Source organism: Catharus ustulatus, chromosome 3, assembly GCF_009819885.2.
Source record: "Catharus ustulatus isolate bCatUst1 chromosome 3, bCatUst1.pri.v2, whole genome shotgun sequence".
Taxonomy (NCBI): domain Eukaryota; kingdom Metazoa; phylum Chordata; class Aves; order Passeriformes; family Turdidae; genus Catharus; species Catharus ustulatus.
In genome coordinates this window covers 38,613,931-38,629,981 of record NC_046223.1, presented here as the reverse complement: position 1 = coordinate 38,629,981, position 16,051 = coordinate 38,613,931, and the positions used below count along the sequence as shown (strand labels likewise).

The following is a 16,051-nucleotide window of genomic DNA, read 5'->3' as shown; positions in this document are numbered from 1 at the left end:
CCCATACCAAATGCATGATGCTTTTCCACTTGGATGTATTTTCTAGCCAAACTTTGAGATGTTGTACAACCACGTGAAACAGCTGCTGTCAAATGAGCTACTTCTGACACAGATGGAAAAGTGTGCTCTTATGGAGGCCCTTGTCCTCATCAGCAACCAGTTTAAGGACTATGAGCGACAGAAAGCTTTCCTGGAGGAGCTCATGGCTCCTGTGGCTGGCTTATGGCTCTCCCCAGAGATGCAGAGGTATGGGTTATTCTTCTTTCTGTTGCTCATTTCTTCTCCAACTTTGAGCTGGAGGTGTTGAGGAGGTAATGTTGTGCCCAGTAAGGAAGCACACAAGCCATAGGAGGGTGGTGGGCTGCCTCTTTGACCTCCTGTGCTGTGGGCAGTTGTTGTGATAATAGTTCTACAGTTCAGAAACTGCCAACAGACTAAATGCTGAAAAATTCTGGGTAACAGTTGCTTAAGGTAATAAAGGAACATTCCCCATTATGCTCAAAGCATTTGCAGAAATTGAGAAATTAAAGATATCCTTGCTCATCCCCAGGAGAAGGTAGGAAGCTGAGTTGTTACTAAAACTGAGATGTCTTGCCGCTCTGGGTAGCTGGGCATGCACAAGAGTTTTCCCAGCAGGGCTATCTTCATAAGAGATTTGAATCTTTTAGATCCCCATAGCCCAAGAGAACTGATAATGTTTGGAGAGTGTATACATCTCTGATGCTTTTTAATCATGTACCCATATACAGGATGGAGTGCTACCTAGACTCTCTAGCCTGCTCTGTATTTGTTGGATGTTTATTGCCAGTTCAAAGCTCTGCTTAAATTTACTGGTAAAAACAATAATCCCATTGCTGTCTTTTGCTACTGCCAGAGTCCTCTCAGATCCTGAAGCCTTTATATCCTATGTGGGTGCAGACAACAAAATTGCTGATCCAGTCTTGGAAGATCCTAGTGGCTTGAACCGGTCTAGAGTGAGTATCGTTACCAGGAGAGGTGTAATCGTTAGTGAAAGGATATCTCCTCCTGCCATCCCCCATTTCTCTTGTGATTACCCACAAGGTCTCCTGATCATGTACTTCTTTAGAAGTACATGGATCAATAGGTTTTTCATGTTGCAGAATAACAGGCTGGCCTTTGCTCTTTAATCTACAGTAAAGAGCATGCAGGCCATGCAAAACCACATTATTAGAGTGAAACTCACTGTTTCCTACTCTTTGTTTAATAAGGGTTTGGTTTTGGAGAAGCAATTGATTTACATGATTTTTGGAAATACGGCACAGTGAGTTGTGCTTTTTAAACCAGGCTGGATGGAAAACATTGTGCTCAGACTAGAACACAGAATATAATTAAAATTCATCTGAGGAGATTTGTGTTGAGTTGTTAGTGTAAAGTCTTCACCTGGACTGCCAAACAGAGTTGCTGTCCTTAGATCTGTATAAGAAACTGAATTGCAGTCCACAGAGATGTGCTTGTGATTTGGGGCTAATGCAGTTGTGTCATCTTGGATCCTGCATCTCTCAAAGCACATGAAGGATGTGAGGAACTGATGGTCTAGACCCTTTTTTTTAGCAGCCTACCAGGCTGCTTGCATGCTCTTGAGATGGTATGCATTGATGCTGTATCTGATGGTGAATTCCTAGGCCATCCTGCCATGTTCAGGGCTCTCTGAAGTTGATGGAATATAGCATGATTGTTTGCTGCATTTTCCTGGCAGCAAACTCACTGGAGTTTCTTCCCACTCATCACCAGGTTAGGCTCACTGTAGAATATTCCCTTTGAGATGGGATAATGATGTGTTTCTCTAAGAACCTGTTGATTCAGACTGTGATTTCGCTAAGAAATGCTTTCTCCACATCTCTTGCTGCAGATAAGCTTTTGTGTGTACACCATTCTGGGAGTTGTGAAACGAGCTCGTTGGCCTGCTGCTACTGAAGAGGCAAAAGCTGGAGGATTCTTTTTGGGGTACCTGCCCAGTGGAACTCCAATGTACCGTAATCCCTGCACTGAGCAGGTCCTGAAGCTTTTTGACAATTTACTTGCTCTCATAAGGTGGGTCAAGTTGATTTGAAATAATTTATGTTGACTTACAAATATTTGACAGCCAAACTGTGATAAATACCTGGAATGATCAGAGCATGTTTGCCCAAGTGAAGCCAGTGGGAGTATGGGCTGGTGCCAGTGCCCAAGTACTGTTCCTGACTGTTCACAGTGGGGAATGGCACTGGGGAAACTGGGAACCTTCTGAATATTCATTGGCCTGGCCTGCAATAGGCCATCGAAGCTAATGGGAGCTTGTGCTGGGGTTGCCTCCCCCACCTCCAGTGTTGTAGTTCTGCCACCCACTTAATGATTTCTCAACTAACATGTCTGCTCTGCCCTCAGCCCCTACAAGGCCACCTCTCCCATCACTACCAGGGCAGTCCCAGCTCTCATCGCATCCTGTTCACCTTGTTCTCTCTTCAGTGTTAAATTAAGCTGGCTTTGCTGAACATGAGCAGCAGCCTCCTAAAGCACTGTCTGCTCTTGAAATCAGTGGATGCATACTCTCAGGCTTTTGCTGCCATGCAGTGCCTCTCTGCATGTCACCAGTGTTGTGTAGGTCTGGGGCAACCAGGGGAGGGAGCAAGAGAAGGCAGGAAAGGAAAATCCTGAATAATACAGTGCCCAGAATTGTAAAGGGGAAGTCTCTCTCAGGGTAACTCCTGACACTGGGATTTTGCCAGACTTAGGGGACAGTTTTGTAAGATAATGTTACATGCTTGAAAACTTATGCTCTGTCCTTGGCAGGGGCCTTTTGAGAAAGAGCACTTTCAGATCCACTTAGATTTTTCAGCTCCTGGGTTTGTAAGGGAAGGGGCTATGTTACCAGAGGTCTGACAAGTATGTTTAGTAGTCACTGCGCTCAGGAGTGTGCTGCTTCCAGAGAGAAACAACATGATGGACTCTTGGGACCAGCACATGCTGTCTTGGCCCACGCTGGCAGTGTTTCTCATCACTAAACTCTGTGCAGCACAGTGTGTGATACTTTGGCCAGGTAGACCTACAGAACTGTGTTTGAAGTGTTTTTGCTTTTTATCCTGGAATGCTGGAGATCCTATTGATGGGCTTTCAGAAGAGGTTAGGTAGACTTGCCCTCATGCTATTTCTTCCAGTGCCTGCCACATGTCACATTGTGTGAGACCAACTAAAGCTGTGCCCAAGGTCTGAACAGGCTACAACAGACACTTATTCCTCGTGCAATCACTGTTCTTACCAGAACTTGTGCCTTAGTAAAATCACTTGAGATCTCTGTTACAACAATCTTAGGAAACTGTCATCCAGCTTCTGTCACCACTTCTGTGAAGAAGCAGAAACTTTGTTCCTGGCTGTTTACCACCTCCAAAAGAACACATGAGCTATGTTCTCAATCCTGTATATAAAGGAAGAGGTTCCGTGGCTGGTTTGGGCTTTTTGTGAGATAATGCATCTGTGTTGCTCAAGCATCTCACCTGCAGACCAAAATATTTTCTGTGTACATGGTAGTAACATACATGGAGAAAACTATACTTCATTCAGAGGTATCTGGGCTTTTCTTAAAGCTGGATGCTCTAACAATAACGAATGATGTATTAAGAACAATAAATCTTTATGCTTCATATTTTTCCATTGCTGCTACTGGATATATAGACCTCTGTTTGACAACTGCCAGCTCATAGTTGTTCAGTGCAAGTGTTGATGAAGATGCTTATGTCTTTTTGACAAAGCTAGATTTGTGCTATAGAGCCTCTGTTGTATTCTTTGCTGACTTCAGGTGCCTTTTCCGTGTATGTCTTCCTCAAGCCCTCTTTAGTATGGGTCACACAGGAGAATATAGAATCTGTAGATGCCTGTCAGCAGGCAGGAGGTACAGGGATATGAGGAAGACTGCCTGTCAGGAAAGCTGCGTATGTTTAGGATGCCTTCAGGGACATAGTTGCATTACTACCTGGGGATGGATGCTTCTCTTAGATCTGTGCCATTAGGCAGCTCTCTGTAGGGATAATCAGCATCTAGTGTTGCCCACATGCTTCTGTGGGAAATCCCTGCAGGCTGTGTTGGTTTCTGTATGAGCAGATCTGCAAGTAGCAGTGACATGGATCCTGCTGAGCAGCTGAACTGAGCACCAGTGTGCTAACAAAAGGGGGTTTTCAGGCTGAGCAGGTGGGTCTGCTGCTCTCTAGGTAGTGTGTGGCATTCTGCTGCTGTGTTAGCGGACAGAAGCAGGGAAGCTTTTAAACCATTGGGCCTTTGCCAGGGTGGTAAGTAGCTTGAAGGTAGGTCATAGGTGAGATCAAACAACTGAGAAGAATGAAGTAGTCCAGGTAATGGAAAAATAAGGTAGTTTTGAGTAGCATCTTACTGTGCCTACCTGTACTTGTCTCTGTGTTGGTAGCTATATTTAATTAATTAATTTGAGGTTCTTTTATTAATCACTGCTTTCAGTTTTCAGAGTAATGATTCTCCTGTGCTCTGTGGTACCTCATTTCATTTTGGTGTTTTCTAGCTTCTGGCTTAAGCTGTTCACTCCTGAATTTAAACCCAAATCATGATTTTCAGCCACCTTGGTGCATTTCTGCAGTCAGTAGCTGCATGAACTGATTGGTGCAGAGCCTTTATTGTGCTGGAATTTGCTCATGTTTTGTTACAAATTAAGTGCTCAGGCTCAGCAAATGCTTTGCTTAGACAAAGGCTTTTTTGGAACTCCCGATGACAAAATGCTGACATTGCCAAAGCATTAATGCTGGTTAAAGAATTCTTGGATAGACATGGATGCCGTAGGCATTTTCATTGTAGACAGCTCCAGCTTTGGAAAAATTCTTCAATCATGGAGTGTTCTAAAGGATTCATCTTCTGGTTTACAAGCCGTGCTCTCTAGGCATGAGATACTCTTTCTAGCATAGCTGTGACCATCACGTAGGTGTCACCACCCGAGTCCTGCCATATCCTTTGCTTGTCTTCTCTAAAGCATAAATGTCTCTTGAAATTAGTTTTACTGTTTTCCTGGGTGTGGGGTGCCCAGAAGTGCTGATAAGTCTCAGCTGGAACATGCCTAGGGGCATCATATATGAGGGCTGTTGGATGCCTTTTTAACTCCATGGGGAGTGGATGGTTGGCCATTTTCTCTCCATTCCCACTGTGAACTTGCTAAACTGTTAAGAGAGCTTGCCCTGTTAGTGAACATCTGCCTCTCAACTCTCAAACTTAAGAAGATGCTTATAGGACTCTGGAACAGTTAAGTACCATGTCCACACTTCAGGATATACTGCCTATCCTGCTGGAGTTAGTGCAGTGGGATTTCAGGGTTCACCTTTGCAATTCCACAGTCCCTGCATTTTCCCCACTGGCCTTCTGCCCAGTGTGAGGCAAAGCCAACACTGGAATGGAGTGGGCAGGAGACATACAAGAGATTATTTTAGTGGCTAGATTTCAGGATAGCCTCAAGCAGAAATGTACAGCCTTTTGAGTCAGTGGGGTAACATTAACTGGTGTGGAAGCTGGTATCTTCCCTGGCCCTTCTTGGCAAAGCAGAATCAGCTTGTGCCCCTTTGAGGCCTATTGCATGATGTAAGATCCAGCCCAAAATGAGAGTATGAGTCATTAAGTAGTCATTTGTGTAGTTCTTTCTTAAGAAGTTCACGTACTTGCCTTCTTCATGTGCAGTGAGCAGGGAAGTATTTAACACTTGCAGAGAGAAACAGGATAGTTGCGGTTTTGGAGCTTTCCGCAAATGCAGACAGACATCACTGCATCATGGTTGCCAGAATTATGAACACAGACCTTAAAAAAAACCCAAAAAACAATAATTAATACATGGGTGAAAGCTGAGACTCTGGAGAACATCCTGAGGTCTGTCCACCCTCCCTTCCCCCAGCCATTCCCATGTACCCCCTGCTTTGGGAAACGCTGCTCGAGGGGGAGATACTGAGTTGCCCTTGATCACCTCTAGCAGCAGGTACAATGGCATTGCAGTTTTGGAGGAGGCTGCAGGATTTGTGCTGTGTGCAGCTGACGACACCCAGAGTGGAGGTCTGAGGTCTCAAAGGAGAGAGGTAGGTGAGAGAGACACCCCTGCCGTGTCCAGCTCTGAGTGTCAGTTCCCTGGCTAAGAGAGGGGACCCATTTTGGCCTGGATGGCAAGAGCCAGCCACCCATGGCTGAATTGATGTCCTTTGCAGACAGCTGACTGTGGCCGCTTCCTATGATGCTGAATTCTTTCCAGCTGGATATGTTGTCCAGGGGGCAGGTGTGCCTGCCATGAGTAACATCTGATCGTACTGATGTTCTCACTGGAGTCCCTCCAATGCCACCTGCCATTCTGGGGACTGTGACCCATCCGCAAGGGGCAGTGTGTGTATTTTGGAGCTGAAACAGCCCCTTCCTCTGCAGGGGCCTTAGGTGCAGAAGATCTTTTGAGACTACAGAATCCATGTCTTCTCAGTTTTAAAAATACATTCTCTGATCCCTTTGGCCAAGCTAGTAAGTTGTTCCCAGCATCATCTGGAGAATTGCTGGGAGTTTTTACTGCCAGTGCTTGCAAGGGGTGGGATGAACTGAAATAAGTGGAAGGGGCAGCCAGGAGATTCAGGACATGAGGTGGAGTCACTCCATGTCTTTTTTGGGTCAGCTTCCCCAATATTTTTGCAGGTGAGGAAGGGGGATCCCATGCACATGTGCGTGGTCTCACCTTCCTCATCATCTGCCTCAGAAGAGTTGTCCACAAGCTGAAGGAGAGGATTCCACTGTCAAGGGTGAAAAGGGGTTGAATTACATGAGTATAAACCAAGTGCTTTTCTGTTTCAGGACTCACAACAACCTCTACATGCCAGAGATGGTGGCTAGACTGGGGGATACATTTGCAAAGGCCTTGGACATGTTGGAGGTGGAGAAGAATGCTATTCTAGGTAAGAGGCCTCTCTTCAGGAGGAATGTATGGGTAGATTCTTAAGAGATATTTGAGTTAGTGATCTGTCCATAACAGTGGAAGTAAAATAGGGCTGGACGACCAGCTTCTTCTGAGTTTTTGCAGCTCAGCTGTGGTTTGAACCAGCTGAAACTAGGACATTAAACAAGTTATTGGTCTCAGACACATTGGTTTCTTCTGCATGCATTAAAGGGTACACTACCAAACCTCTTATCCCATCTATGGGATGGTGGTGGTCTCTGCAATGTGGCTTTTCAAACTGCAGAGGCTGAAGTTGCTTTGTCTTTCTTTCTACATTTCCTATTTATAAAATGAGGATATGCTTCCTTTACCTGTTTTCTGTGACTTTAAAAACTCTGTCTGTGAGCTCCTGCACATAAAGCAGCAGGGCCTTGATCTCTGCTCTGAACTTTTCTATATTGTAGTTCGACAGTAGCTTGTATCCTGGCAGAGAATACAAACCTGAAGAGATGAGCTATTAGAGGAGCTGCAACAACTGTCAGCTTTACTGCTGACTGGGTTCTGATAGCTCAAGTAAGTTCTACCTTGGAGAAATAAGGCAGCTACAACAATCTCAGTGGAGACACCTCTGCTCTGGGTGCAACCAGCCTGAAGCTGGCTGACCTCTGACTTGCTGCCATCAAGCTGGCTGGGGCCTGCATGCCCAGCATGCTCTGAAGGTGCACTGTGCTGTCTCATTAATGCAATATTAATGTAACTGAAGCTTATTCCTTTCTACAGGTCTCCCTCAGCCTTTGTTGGAACTTTATGACTCTCCTGTTTACAAAACAGTCTTAGAAAGGATGCAGGGCTTCTTTTGTACCCTCTACGACAACTGGTAAGAGCACCACATCTCTCACCACAATCCAGCACTGCACAGCCAGAGCAGTAGGTTATTTGGGGTCCTGACTTCCTTTAGAGTTAGACTTCTAATGTGAGCTGTATCCTGTAATATCCAAGTACAAGCTGCAGTGGTGGCCTGTATTCTGTGCTTGTAACCTGCCACACAGACATGCAATGGTCTAAAATGCAAGAAAAAAGTACAGTAATTTCACGATTACAAGCAACACTGTTTTGACTAAAATTTTGCTCCCATACCGGAAATGCAGCTTACACTCAGGAGCAGCTAATATGTGAATAATTTTCTGACATTTCCAACCCCGGAAGTGCAAACCGAGGTGCCGAGTCGAGCAACCTGCTAGTAAAATCCGGGATTTCGTGATTGTTACAAATTGGTTACTGTGTTGCGCTGCAGGTGGAGCCGGCTCAGTGTTGGCAGCAGGGGGTGGTGGGGAAGGCGGGGGAGCTCCCTCCTTCAGGCAGCGCAGCCCGGGGCAGGCAGGGGGCTTCCTCCTGTGGGCCCCACGGCTTGGGGGGAGGCAGGGGGCTCCCGTCCCCTCCTGCCGCTGCCGCCGTGGGTGCCAACCGGCTCCTTCCCCTCCTGCCGCCGCGGGAGCGGGGCGGCTCCATCCCCGCCTCCCACTGCCGCCATGGGTGCCGGCGGGCTCCGTGCCCCCCTGCCGCCACGGGGCAGCACCGGGCCGGGGCAAGCGAGCCCAGCGGCAGCAGCGGCCGGCCCCAAGCAGCCCCGCCGAGCGGCAGCACCGAGCTGGGCCACCTGGCCCAGCCCCGAGCCCTCACAGCCTGAGCTGAGCCAGTAAACTCTGCCATGCCACGATTCTGTTACTATTTGGCCACTTTGTTGCAAGCGGGTCCTCGCTGCGAACGACAGAGCGGCTTATAATCAGGTGCGGCTTGTGTATGGACAAAGAACGAAATGTTTGCCAACACCCGGCGATGCGGCTTATAGTCAGTGCGGCTTATAATCGTGAAATTACTGTACCTCAAAATGGAGATCTGCTTTTAGCTCTTCTGCAGTTAGGTAGGCAGATTGGAGTGCTTACCTGATATCCTGATCTGGTTTGTCTCTTGCCACTTCTGATTATGTGTCAGGGTACATCAGTGCTTGAAAGTACCTTGTAGTGCTTAAATGCTTAATTCATTTCCCTCTGCAGGCATCCCCGAAAAAAAAGACATACTGTGCTAAAATTCCTTTATAATACTTGTTTAGGAATGTGACAGCTGTGTAGTCTCAAGATGATAGTACTTGTAACCTTTGCAGATCAGAGGCGTGGTACTTATGTAGCAGACTTGTAATTAACTTGTTTTTTGTTGAAGTTTTCACATCCTGGGGAATGCAGGCCCCTCCATGCAGCAGGATTTCTACACTGTTGAGGGTCTTGCCTCCCAACTCCTCAGCTCTGCTTTCAACAACCTCAACAACATTCCTGATTACAGACTGCGGCCCATGCTCCGTATCCTTCCATCACTGTCTCAGGCCAGCTTGGGAGGCTCTGAAGACATAAATTTAAACCCTACATTGTTTTCAGTATGGCCAAGACAAAGAAGGGTGATTGAAGAGTTAAACAGGGATACACCTGGTATGGATGAGGTTTGAGCCTAGGAGGGCACAAGCAGAATGAGCAGTGCATGGGGTCAGGATAAATGCAAAGGATTTGTGTGTTTCTGGAGGCACTGTCAGAGGTGAGTAGTGCCTTCTAGCACCAAGGGAGCTTGGATAGTGAGGAGCTTGACATTAGGATGTGCTTCTCTGGGAGATCATGTAGGTTTCCCAACCTGCTTTCCAGGACTGGACATTCAGTCTCACAGCTAGGAAATGAGTGCTAAGCACCTTTAACTATCCCAGCTGGACTGTCAGGGGAAAGAGCTGAATAATTGATGTTCTTGCTGTATAGAGATGCCACTTGTTAGTTCAGGGCTGTGAGAAAGTGGGCTTCCAGGTGTCTGTCCCTTGGCCTCCCAGTGGAATGGGCTGACTTGAGCACTGTGCTACTGTCTCCCTAGCAGCTGGCCCTCTGTGTTGGATCTCTTCCTTAACTGGTCTGTGCAGGTGTGTTTGTGAAGCCCTTGGTACTTTCCTGCCCCTCAGAATACTACGAAACCCTTGTCTGCCCCATGCTGGGACCACTCTTTACCTATCTGCACATGGTAAGAATACAGTTTGTTCAGTGTCTGTTCTGTGACAGTCCTGACTCCCTGTAGCAGCTGGCAGCAGTATGTGGGAATGTCTGTCTCTACAGAGTCAGCAGAGACAAGGGCAGAGCCTTGATGCTTAATGATTTTGATTATATTTTGGGGGGCATTAAAGTACCTTGAACCTTGGCAATTTCATAGCACCCCTTGCTGTGAGTTCAAACCTGTGGACGTGAACTCCTCAACCTGCAGTCCTGAGACTTTTTGGGTTTATGGGTTTGTTTTTTTTTCCGTGTCCTGTCATTTTCATGACAGGTCACTGACATTCCAACACACTTGGTACCAGTTCTCCTGCCATTCGAAACGGCTCTTTGCATGGGAGCTGTGTTTAAAGCTCTTGCGCTTCTGCCAGCAGCTATTGCTTGGGTCTCCTTGCATGTGTCCAGTTCTAATCTTTCCTTTTGTCTTGAACAGAGGTTGTCCCAGAAATGGCAGGTGATCAACCAGCGAAGCATGCTCTGGTAAGCTTGCACCCCTTGGTACAAAGAGGGAAATGAGGAATGGGACGGAGATTTGGTCTTTTATGTAGCCCTTTGCTCAGGAACAGCCCTGCCATCAAGGGCTGGTAGACACACTGGTGACTCATTCCCTGTGTTTGGGCAGAGGGGGTACTTGAAGACATTGGCTCCTGTCAAACTAAAACCTGTTCTCCTCAGTGAGGATGATGCTGCAGATGACAACCCCGAGTCTCAGGAGATGCTTGAGGAACAGCTGGTCAGGCTGCTGACTCGAGAAGTAATGGATCTCGCCAGTAAGTGAAATCAGGCTACATCTCCTGAGATATTTGGGAAGTTTTCCCTGGAGAGGACAACAGGAATTCCCAAAGTGCAGTAAAACATAATTATAACTGTCAGTAGTATATAATATAACCATGAGAAGGCAGATGTGAGGCAGCCCTGCCAAAATCTTAGCTAAAACCTAGTAAGAGATAATTTCAAACCTTCAGAAGAGAGATTCTTCCTTTTGTTAGCTTTTAGGGCTCCATGGTTTTGGCACCATTCCTGTAGGAATCTAATCCTGCAGGGAATTGGGTTCTCCCATTCTGTGTTTTGGAGCCCAGTATAGGAGATGGATTTGTGGACAAGCCAAATGCAGAACAGTTTTGTTGCTGGCAATTGCCATATCTAACCAGAAGTAAGGGAAGAGTCCCTCCCCTCGCGGCAGTTTCTCTTGTGTTCCCCTTTTCCAACATCATTTCTGTGTCAGCATGGCTTTGTGGAGGGAGGCTGGGGAAATTGATTCCACGGAGATTACAGATCTTAATCTTCTATCTCCTTTCTTGAGTGGCCTTTTTTGCTTTAAATCAGTTTTCTTCTTGGGTTATGGGCTTCAGATGGTTTTGTTATATATTCCTAGTTCTCGGTAGTAGTAAGCAACCACTGTGCAGCAGGTCCCACTGTGGGAAAGTGCTGGGGGTGGGGTGTTACAGCTTTCCAGGTAGTGCAGTATTGAGCTTTTATACTGGGCTTTCTGATTCTTCAGATTCCCTGTAAGAGCTGGGGGAGCTTGAAGCAGCTGTGAGCCCATCAGAGTCTGTAGGATAATGTCTGCATGTTCTGCAGTAGCATCTTCCCTTTTCTGCTCCTCTGACCTGCAACTGTTTTTGCAGCTGTTTGCTGTGTTTCTAAGAAAGGTGTTGAACAGAACACTACTACTGCTGTAGATGGAGATGGTAAGTAAATGCCTACCTTTGCCTTTCCCTGCCCCTGGTGTACACAAATGCTGTTCCTTTCCTGTTTCTTGAGGGGGAGGCTGGGCTGATGTTGGAAGTTCTGTGTCGGGGTATAGATTTGGTAAAAGCCTTCAGCTCTGTTCTACCCAGCATGTCTGGGGGCCACAGAAAAACCCAGTCTAGCCTGCAAATTAATGTGCTGTAGGGTTCACAGGAGGCATATATTGGAGCAGCTGGTTCTTAGAGTTCTGAGAAGTGGGCTGAGGAGCAGAGGGGAATGGGAACAGTTTCCCAAGAGCTGAAGGGTAGCCAGTTGCATGCCCCTCCTACCCCACATAGGGTGGGTGCTTTTTGCTTGAAAAGAGATGTTCTGAGTAAGCTGTACCAGGACACTGATTCTGTGTGCTATCTCCTGGCTCCCAGCTTAGTTCTTGCAGCCTCCCTGTGTCCCCCTCAGTCCTTGAGAGGGCGTGTTCACAGTGCAGCCTTTGCTCTGCAGATGATGAGGCAATGGCCACGGAGGTGACTCCCCCTGCCAACGCAGAGCTCACTGAGCTTGGCAAGTGTCTGATGAAGCAAGAGGTAAGAGCATGATCTCTGACTGCCACCATCCTTTCTCTGTACTCTGTCACACTTGTCTGCTCTGCAGCTAGACACTGCTGCAGAGATCTAGGTTGCAGGAGCATTCCCCATGTGAGAATCACCTGTTGGGAACTTGCATGGCTTTTAAGGGCCTTGCAGAAGCCACAAAGCAAATGGGGGTAAGCAAATGGGGGTTGGGATCCAGTTATAACACATAGCTACAGAGCTTCAGCCTTTCTGGGGAAAAGTGCCCTTTCTGGGCACTCAGGGTGCTCCCTGGCTCTGCCTTCATCCTGGGCCCAATCCTGGGCCCAAGTCTTCATGAGGAAGAACTTCATCCAGCTTTTTTTTTCTGTAAAATCTGCCTGAGGTAGTACAGGAGCCACAGTGCTAATGCCATTGTGCAGAGTACTTTTATCCCAATATTTCTGTACTCTCTGCTGTGGATGCCTCAGAAGCTCTTGTAGAAGTTTTTGCAGTGACTTGAGAGTATCAGCTGAGGGGAGTCTGGGAGTGCTTCAGGGTCTTTCCCAGGGAAATGAAGGGAGCCCGTTAACTGAACACCTTCCACTGGAGCAACAGTAAGATGCAGGATTCTCAGAAGCTCCTGCAGATTCTCTGGATTTCTTCTTGGCTTCCATCAGGTTTGAATGCTGGAAGTAGGAAATAGTTTCTCTGACTGGTTTTCCTCTCTGACTCCTTTCCAGGATGTTTGCACTGCAGTGCTGATCACTGCCTATACATCCCTATCCTGGAAGGACACCTTGTCCTGCCAGAGAACCACAACACAGCTTTGCTGGCCACTGCTCAAACAGGTACCTCTGGGAGGAAGAAGGGATTAGTTCTGGCAGGGTTGGAAGAGGAAGCTCTGAATGTTGTGAGAAGCTTGGCTGCTTCATCCCTGGGCACCTTCTCCCTCAGAAGAGCAAGCTGTTGCAGAAGGGTGGTTATGTAGCATTATATTGCTTCAGTTCTGACAGTGCTTCTTCCCCAGGTGCTTCCAGGAAACCTCCTTCCCGATGCTGTGTCCTGGTTTTTCACAAGTGTGCTGAAGGGCTTACAGGTACATGGGCAGCACGATGGCTGTATGGCAGCTCTTGTCCACCTGGCTTTCCAGATCTACGAGGCCTTGGTGAGAAATTCTGTTCTTATCCAAACGTGAGGTTGAGCAATGTGAGGGGAATGGTGAAACCCAATCACATGCCCAGTGGAGTTAATGGCCCCCAAGGAGGGCAAGGCTGTTACAGCAGAGCTGTGTTAATGGTACTTCTCCATGCAGCGGCCTCGCTATGGTGAGCTGAAGGCAGTGATGGAGCAGATCCCAGACATCCAGCTGGACTCTTTGGAGCAGTTTGATTCAAAGCTTCTCAACCCAACACTACAGAAAGTGGCAGACAAGCGTCGGAAGGATCACTTCAAGCGCCTCATCTCAGGTTGTATTGGGGTAAGTGATATCCTGGAGGAAAATTTCACAGCTGTATGCTGCAGAAGTGATGGGGTGGCAAGCCAGCCTGCCTCCTCTCACCAACCACTCCCCTTCCCAGCCAGGAGGCTGTTACAGCATGTTCTTGGTGTTTGTTCTGCCTCTCTTCACCCTGAAGATCCAGCAGACTGAGCAGCCCCTCTGGCAAATGCTTCTCACTGAGAGGCAGTGGGTGCCTTACATAAGGGTGCCCAGGGAAAGAGGGTGTTAAAATGTTTGGTTGAAGCTGCTGGGTGGACATTGGACTTCTGTGAGGATGGTGGGGGTGGAGTCTTTGACACTGAATTAGAAGCTGGGGAGCTGGTATTCTAAAGGTTACCTCAGTGCCCTGGCACTTGGGAAAGGCCAGTACTGAAATTCCTCAAAATGCAAGCACAGGGTCCAGGCCTAAGGATTGCTCAGAAGCTGGGGTCTGCCTGTGATATGCAAGCAAGCTGCCCCTGAGCTGAGTGGGGGTATGAAGACAGTAATGACTGATGCCTTCCTGTCTGTCCTCTGCAGAAGCCCATCGGGGAGCAGTTCCGCAAGGAGGTTCATATCCGGAACCTTCCATCTCTCTTCAAAAAGGTGAAGCCATCACTGGAGACAGATGTGCTAGAACACGAGGATGGAGAGGGCTTCAATGTACTCTTTGAACCCTAAGTCTGGGATGCTGCAGCCATCTCCTCCCCTACCTTATAATTTGTCTCTCCTCATAGTAAGCACATTAGATTCTCCTTGTCACCGCCTCCACAAGCATTCATCTGAATAAAGCCCCTTATGGGTCCTGTCCCCTTCTCTTCCATACACTGGGATGGGGCCTGTGGTGGCATTTGAACCAGTCAATATTAAGCTCTTCCCCTGACTCCTTCCCCTCCACTGGATGAGCATCTTTAGACCTCTGCTTCTCTGCAAGGTGGCAGCTGAGTCCATAGACTTCATTAGGGTAAAGCCTGATCATCTTGTAGCCTCGGGTCACTCTTGCTCCACCTCTTCATCCCTTGGGGTTTAGGATTAATGCAAAAGGCAGAGTAGTGTGCCATGTGAAAAGGGGCTACCCTAATCTTCCTCTGGGTGCTAGTAGCCAGGCTTTGTAGGGAACACATTGGACACTCCTGTCATACTTATCAGCACTTGTCCCTAGCGGACTGGAATTCTGCTGAATCTGTTTCCCTCCAGGATACTGAGCCTTGGGCTGAGGGCTGCATGCCAGGAAGCCTAGCAGTGCTCCAGGATCTCCTGTGAGATCAGCCTTTCTAAGGTGCAACTGCTCTCTAGAAAGAGGCAGACACTGTCATATATATACATATGTATGTATAGATATGATCATACAGCTTGTTCTACCCAGAGCCAAATGGAAGGCTTTTACTTTGTGCCAGCCTTTCTTGGACATCTCTCAGGGGGAGCAGGACATATTTTTTTCTTAATTTTTGTTTTTTTTCATTTTACCATGCCCTGTAGACTAGAACTTGGCCAGCGCAGGGTAAATAAAATCTGGACCAATATCTGAAGCACCTGCAATCCAGAAGGGATCTCCTCACCCTGATGCAGTGGAGGTGACAGTAGCTCCTGTTTTTACCCAGTCTGGTACTTCTCAGAAAATTGCACGGTGAGGCAGGAGGGGTGGGCTTTATACTGCAGTGTACAGGGGGGAGCCAGGTCAGAAGCTGGGTTTTAGATGTGGTGGGACTCTAATGAAGCCACTCCAGTCTGCAAAGCTGGTTCTTCTTACATGACAATTACTACACAATCTACCCTAGAGTTAGCGCAAGAGCTGGGAGGGTCTGTCCAGAGCTAGCTGGCAGTTTTGCTATCCAGGAGACAGAACAAGTAATAAATTGTGGTAGGTGGAAAAGTGGTGTCTCCACATGGACAGACTGGACAAAAAGGCTGGGGTTGGGAGGTGTGGGAGTGCAGATAGGAAGAGCAGGCCTTGGGCACCCACTCACCCTCCTGCCCCTGCTGTTCCACCAGCACCCTCCACTTTTCTCCCTAGCCTCAAACTTTTTTAACCTCTGAGCTAACATGGCTCCTGGCTCTAGCAAAGGCTGGGTGTATTTATTGTGTTGTGATATTTTTAACATTCTGTGACTTCATGCTAGACACAAGGGGTTTTTGTAAAATGGATTTTAAACCTTTTTTGTAGGAATGTTTAAATCCAAAGCTGTCTCTGAACTGGTTGTGTTACACCTGAATGTCAGTAAAGCTATTCCAGTTTCATACATGTGGTGTCATGTTTCATTTTTATTCTTTTATCTGTTTCAGTAAGATCTGAGGCCTCTGATGTGGCCAGACTACCTGCCTGGAGATTTCTCAGCATTCCTTATTCCAGCTACCA

General features: G+C 47.4%; 1 protein-coding gene across 4 annotated transcripts in view; it reads left to right on the top strand.

The window, feature by feature from the left end:
- The window catches only part of XPO5 (exportin 5), a 30,323-nt gene extending 14,388 nt beyond the window's left edge, over positions 1 to 15,935 (top strand). For all 4 annotated transcript variants that reach the window (XM_033054098.2, XM_033054097.2, XM_033054096.2 and 1 more), the window contains 15 exons: positions 47 to 246; positions 875 to 974; positions 1,871 to 2,052; positions 6,823 to 6,923; positions 7,685 to 7,781; positions 9,122 to 9,258; positions 9,855 to 9,952; positions 10,412 to 10,458; positions 10,654 to 10,748; positions 11,607 to 11,669; positions 12,169 to 12,251; positions 12,959 to 13,066; positions 13,246 to 13,383; positions 13,531 to 13,695; positions 14,236 to 15,935. In XM_033054098.2, the coding sequence (XP_032909989.1) occupies positions 47 to 246; positions 875 to 974; positions 1,871 to 2,052; positions 6,823 to 6,923; positions 7,685 to 7,781; positions 9,122 to 9,258; positions 9,855 to 9,952; positions 10,412 to 10,458; positions 10,654 to 10,748; positions 11,607 to 11,669; positions 12,169 to 12,251; positions 12,959 to 13,066; positions 13,246 to 13,383; positions 13,531 to 13,695; positions 14,236 to 14,376 (1,755 nt within the window). In that variant the 3' untranslated portion in view covers positions 14,377 to 15,935. The remainder of the gene's footprint in view (positions 1 to 46; positions 247 to 874; positions 975 to 1,870; positions 2,053 to 6,822; positions 6,924 to 7,684; positions 7,782 to 9,121; positions 9,259 to 9,854; positions 9,953 to 10,411; positions 10,459 to 10,653; positions 10,749 to 11,606; positions 11,670 to 12,168; positions 12,252 to 12,958; positions 13,067 to 13,245; positions 13,384 to 13,530; positions 13,696 to 14,235) is intronic.
- The last annotated feature ends 116 nt before the right edge of the window (positions 15,936 to 16,051 follow it).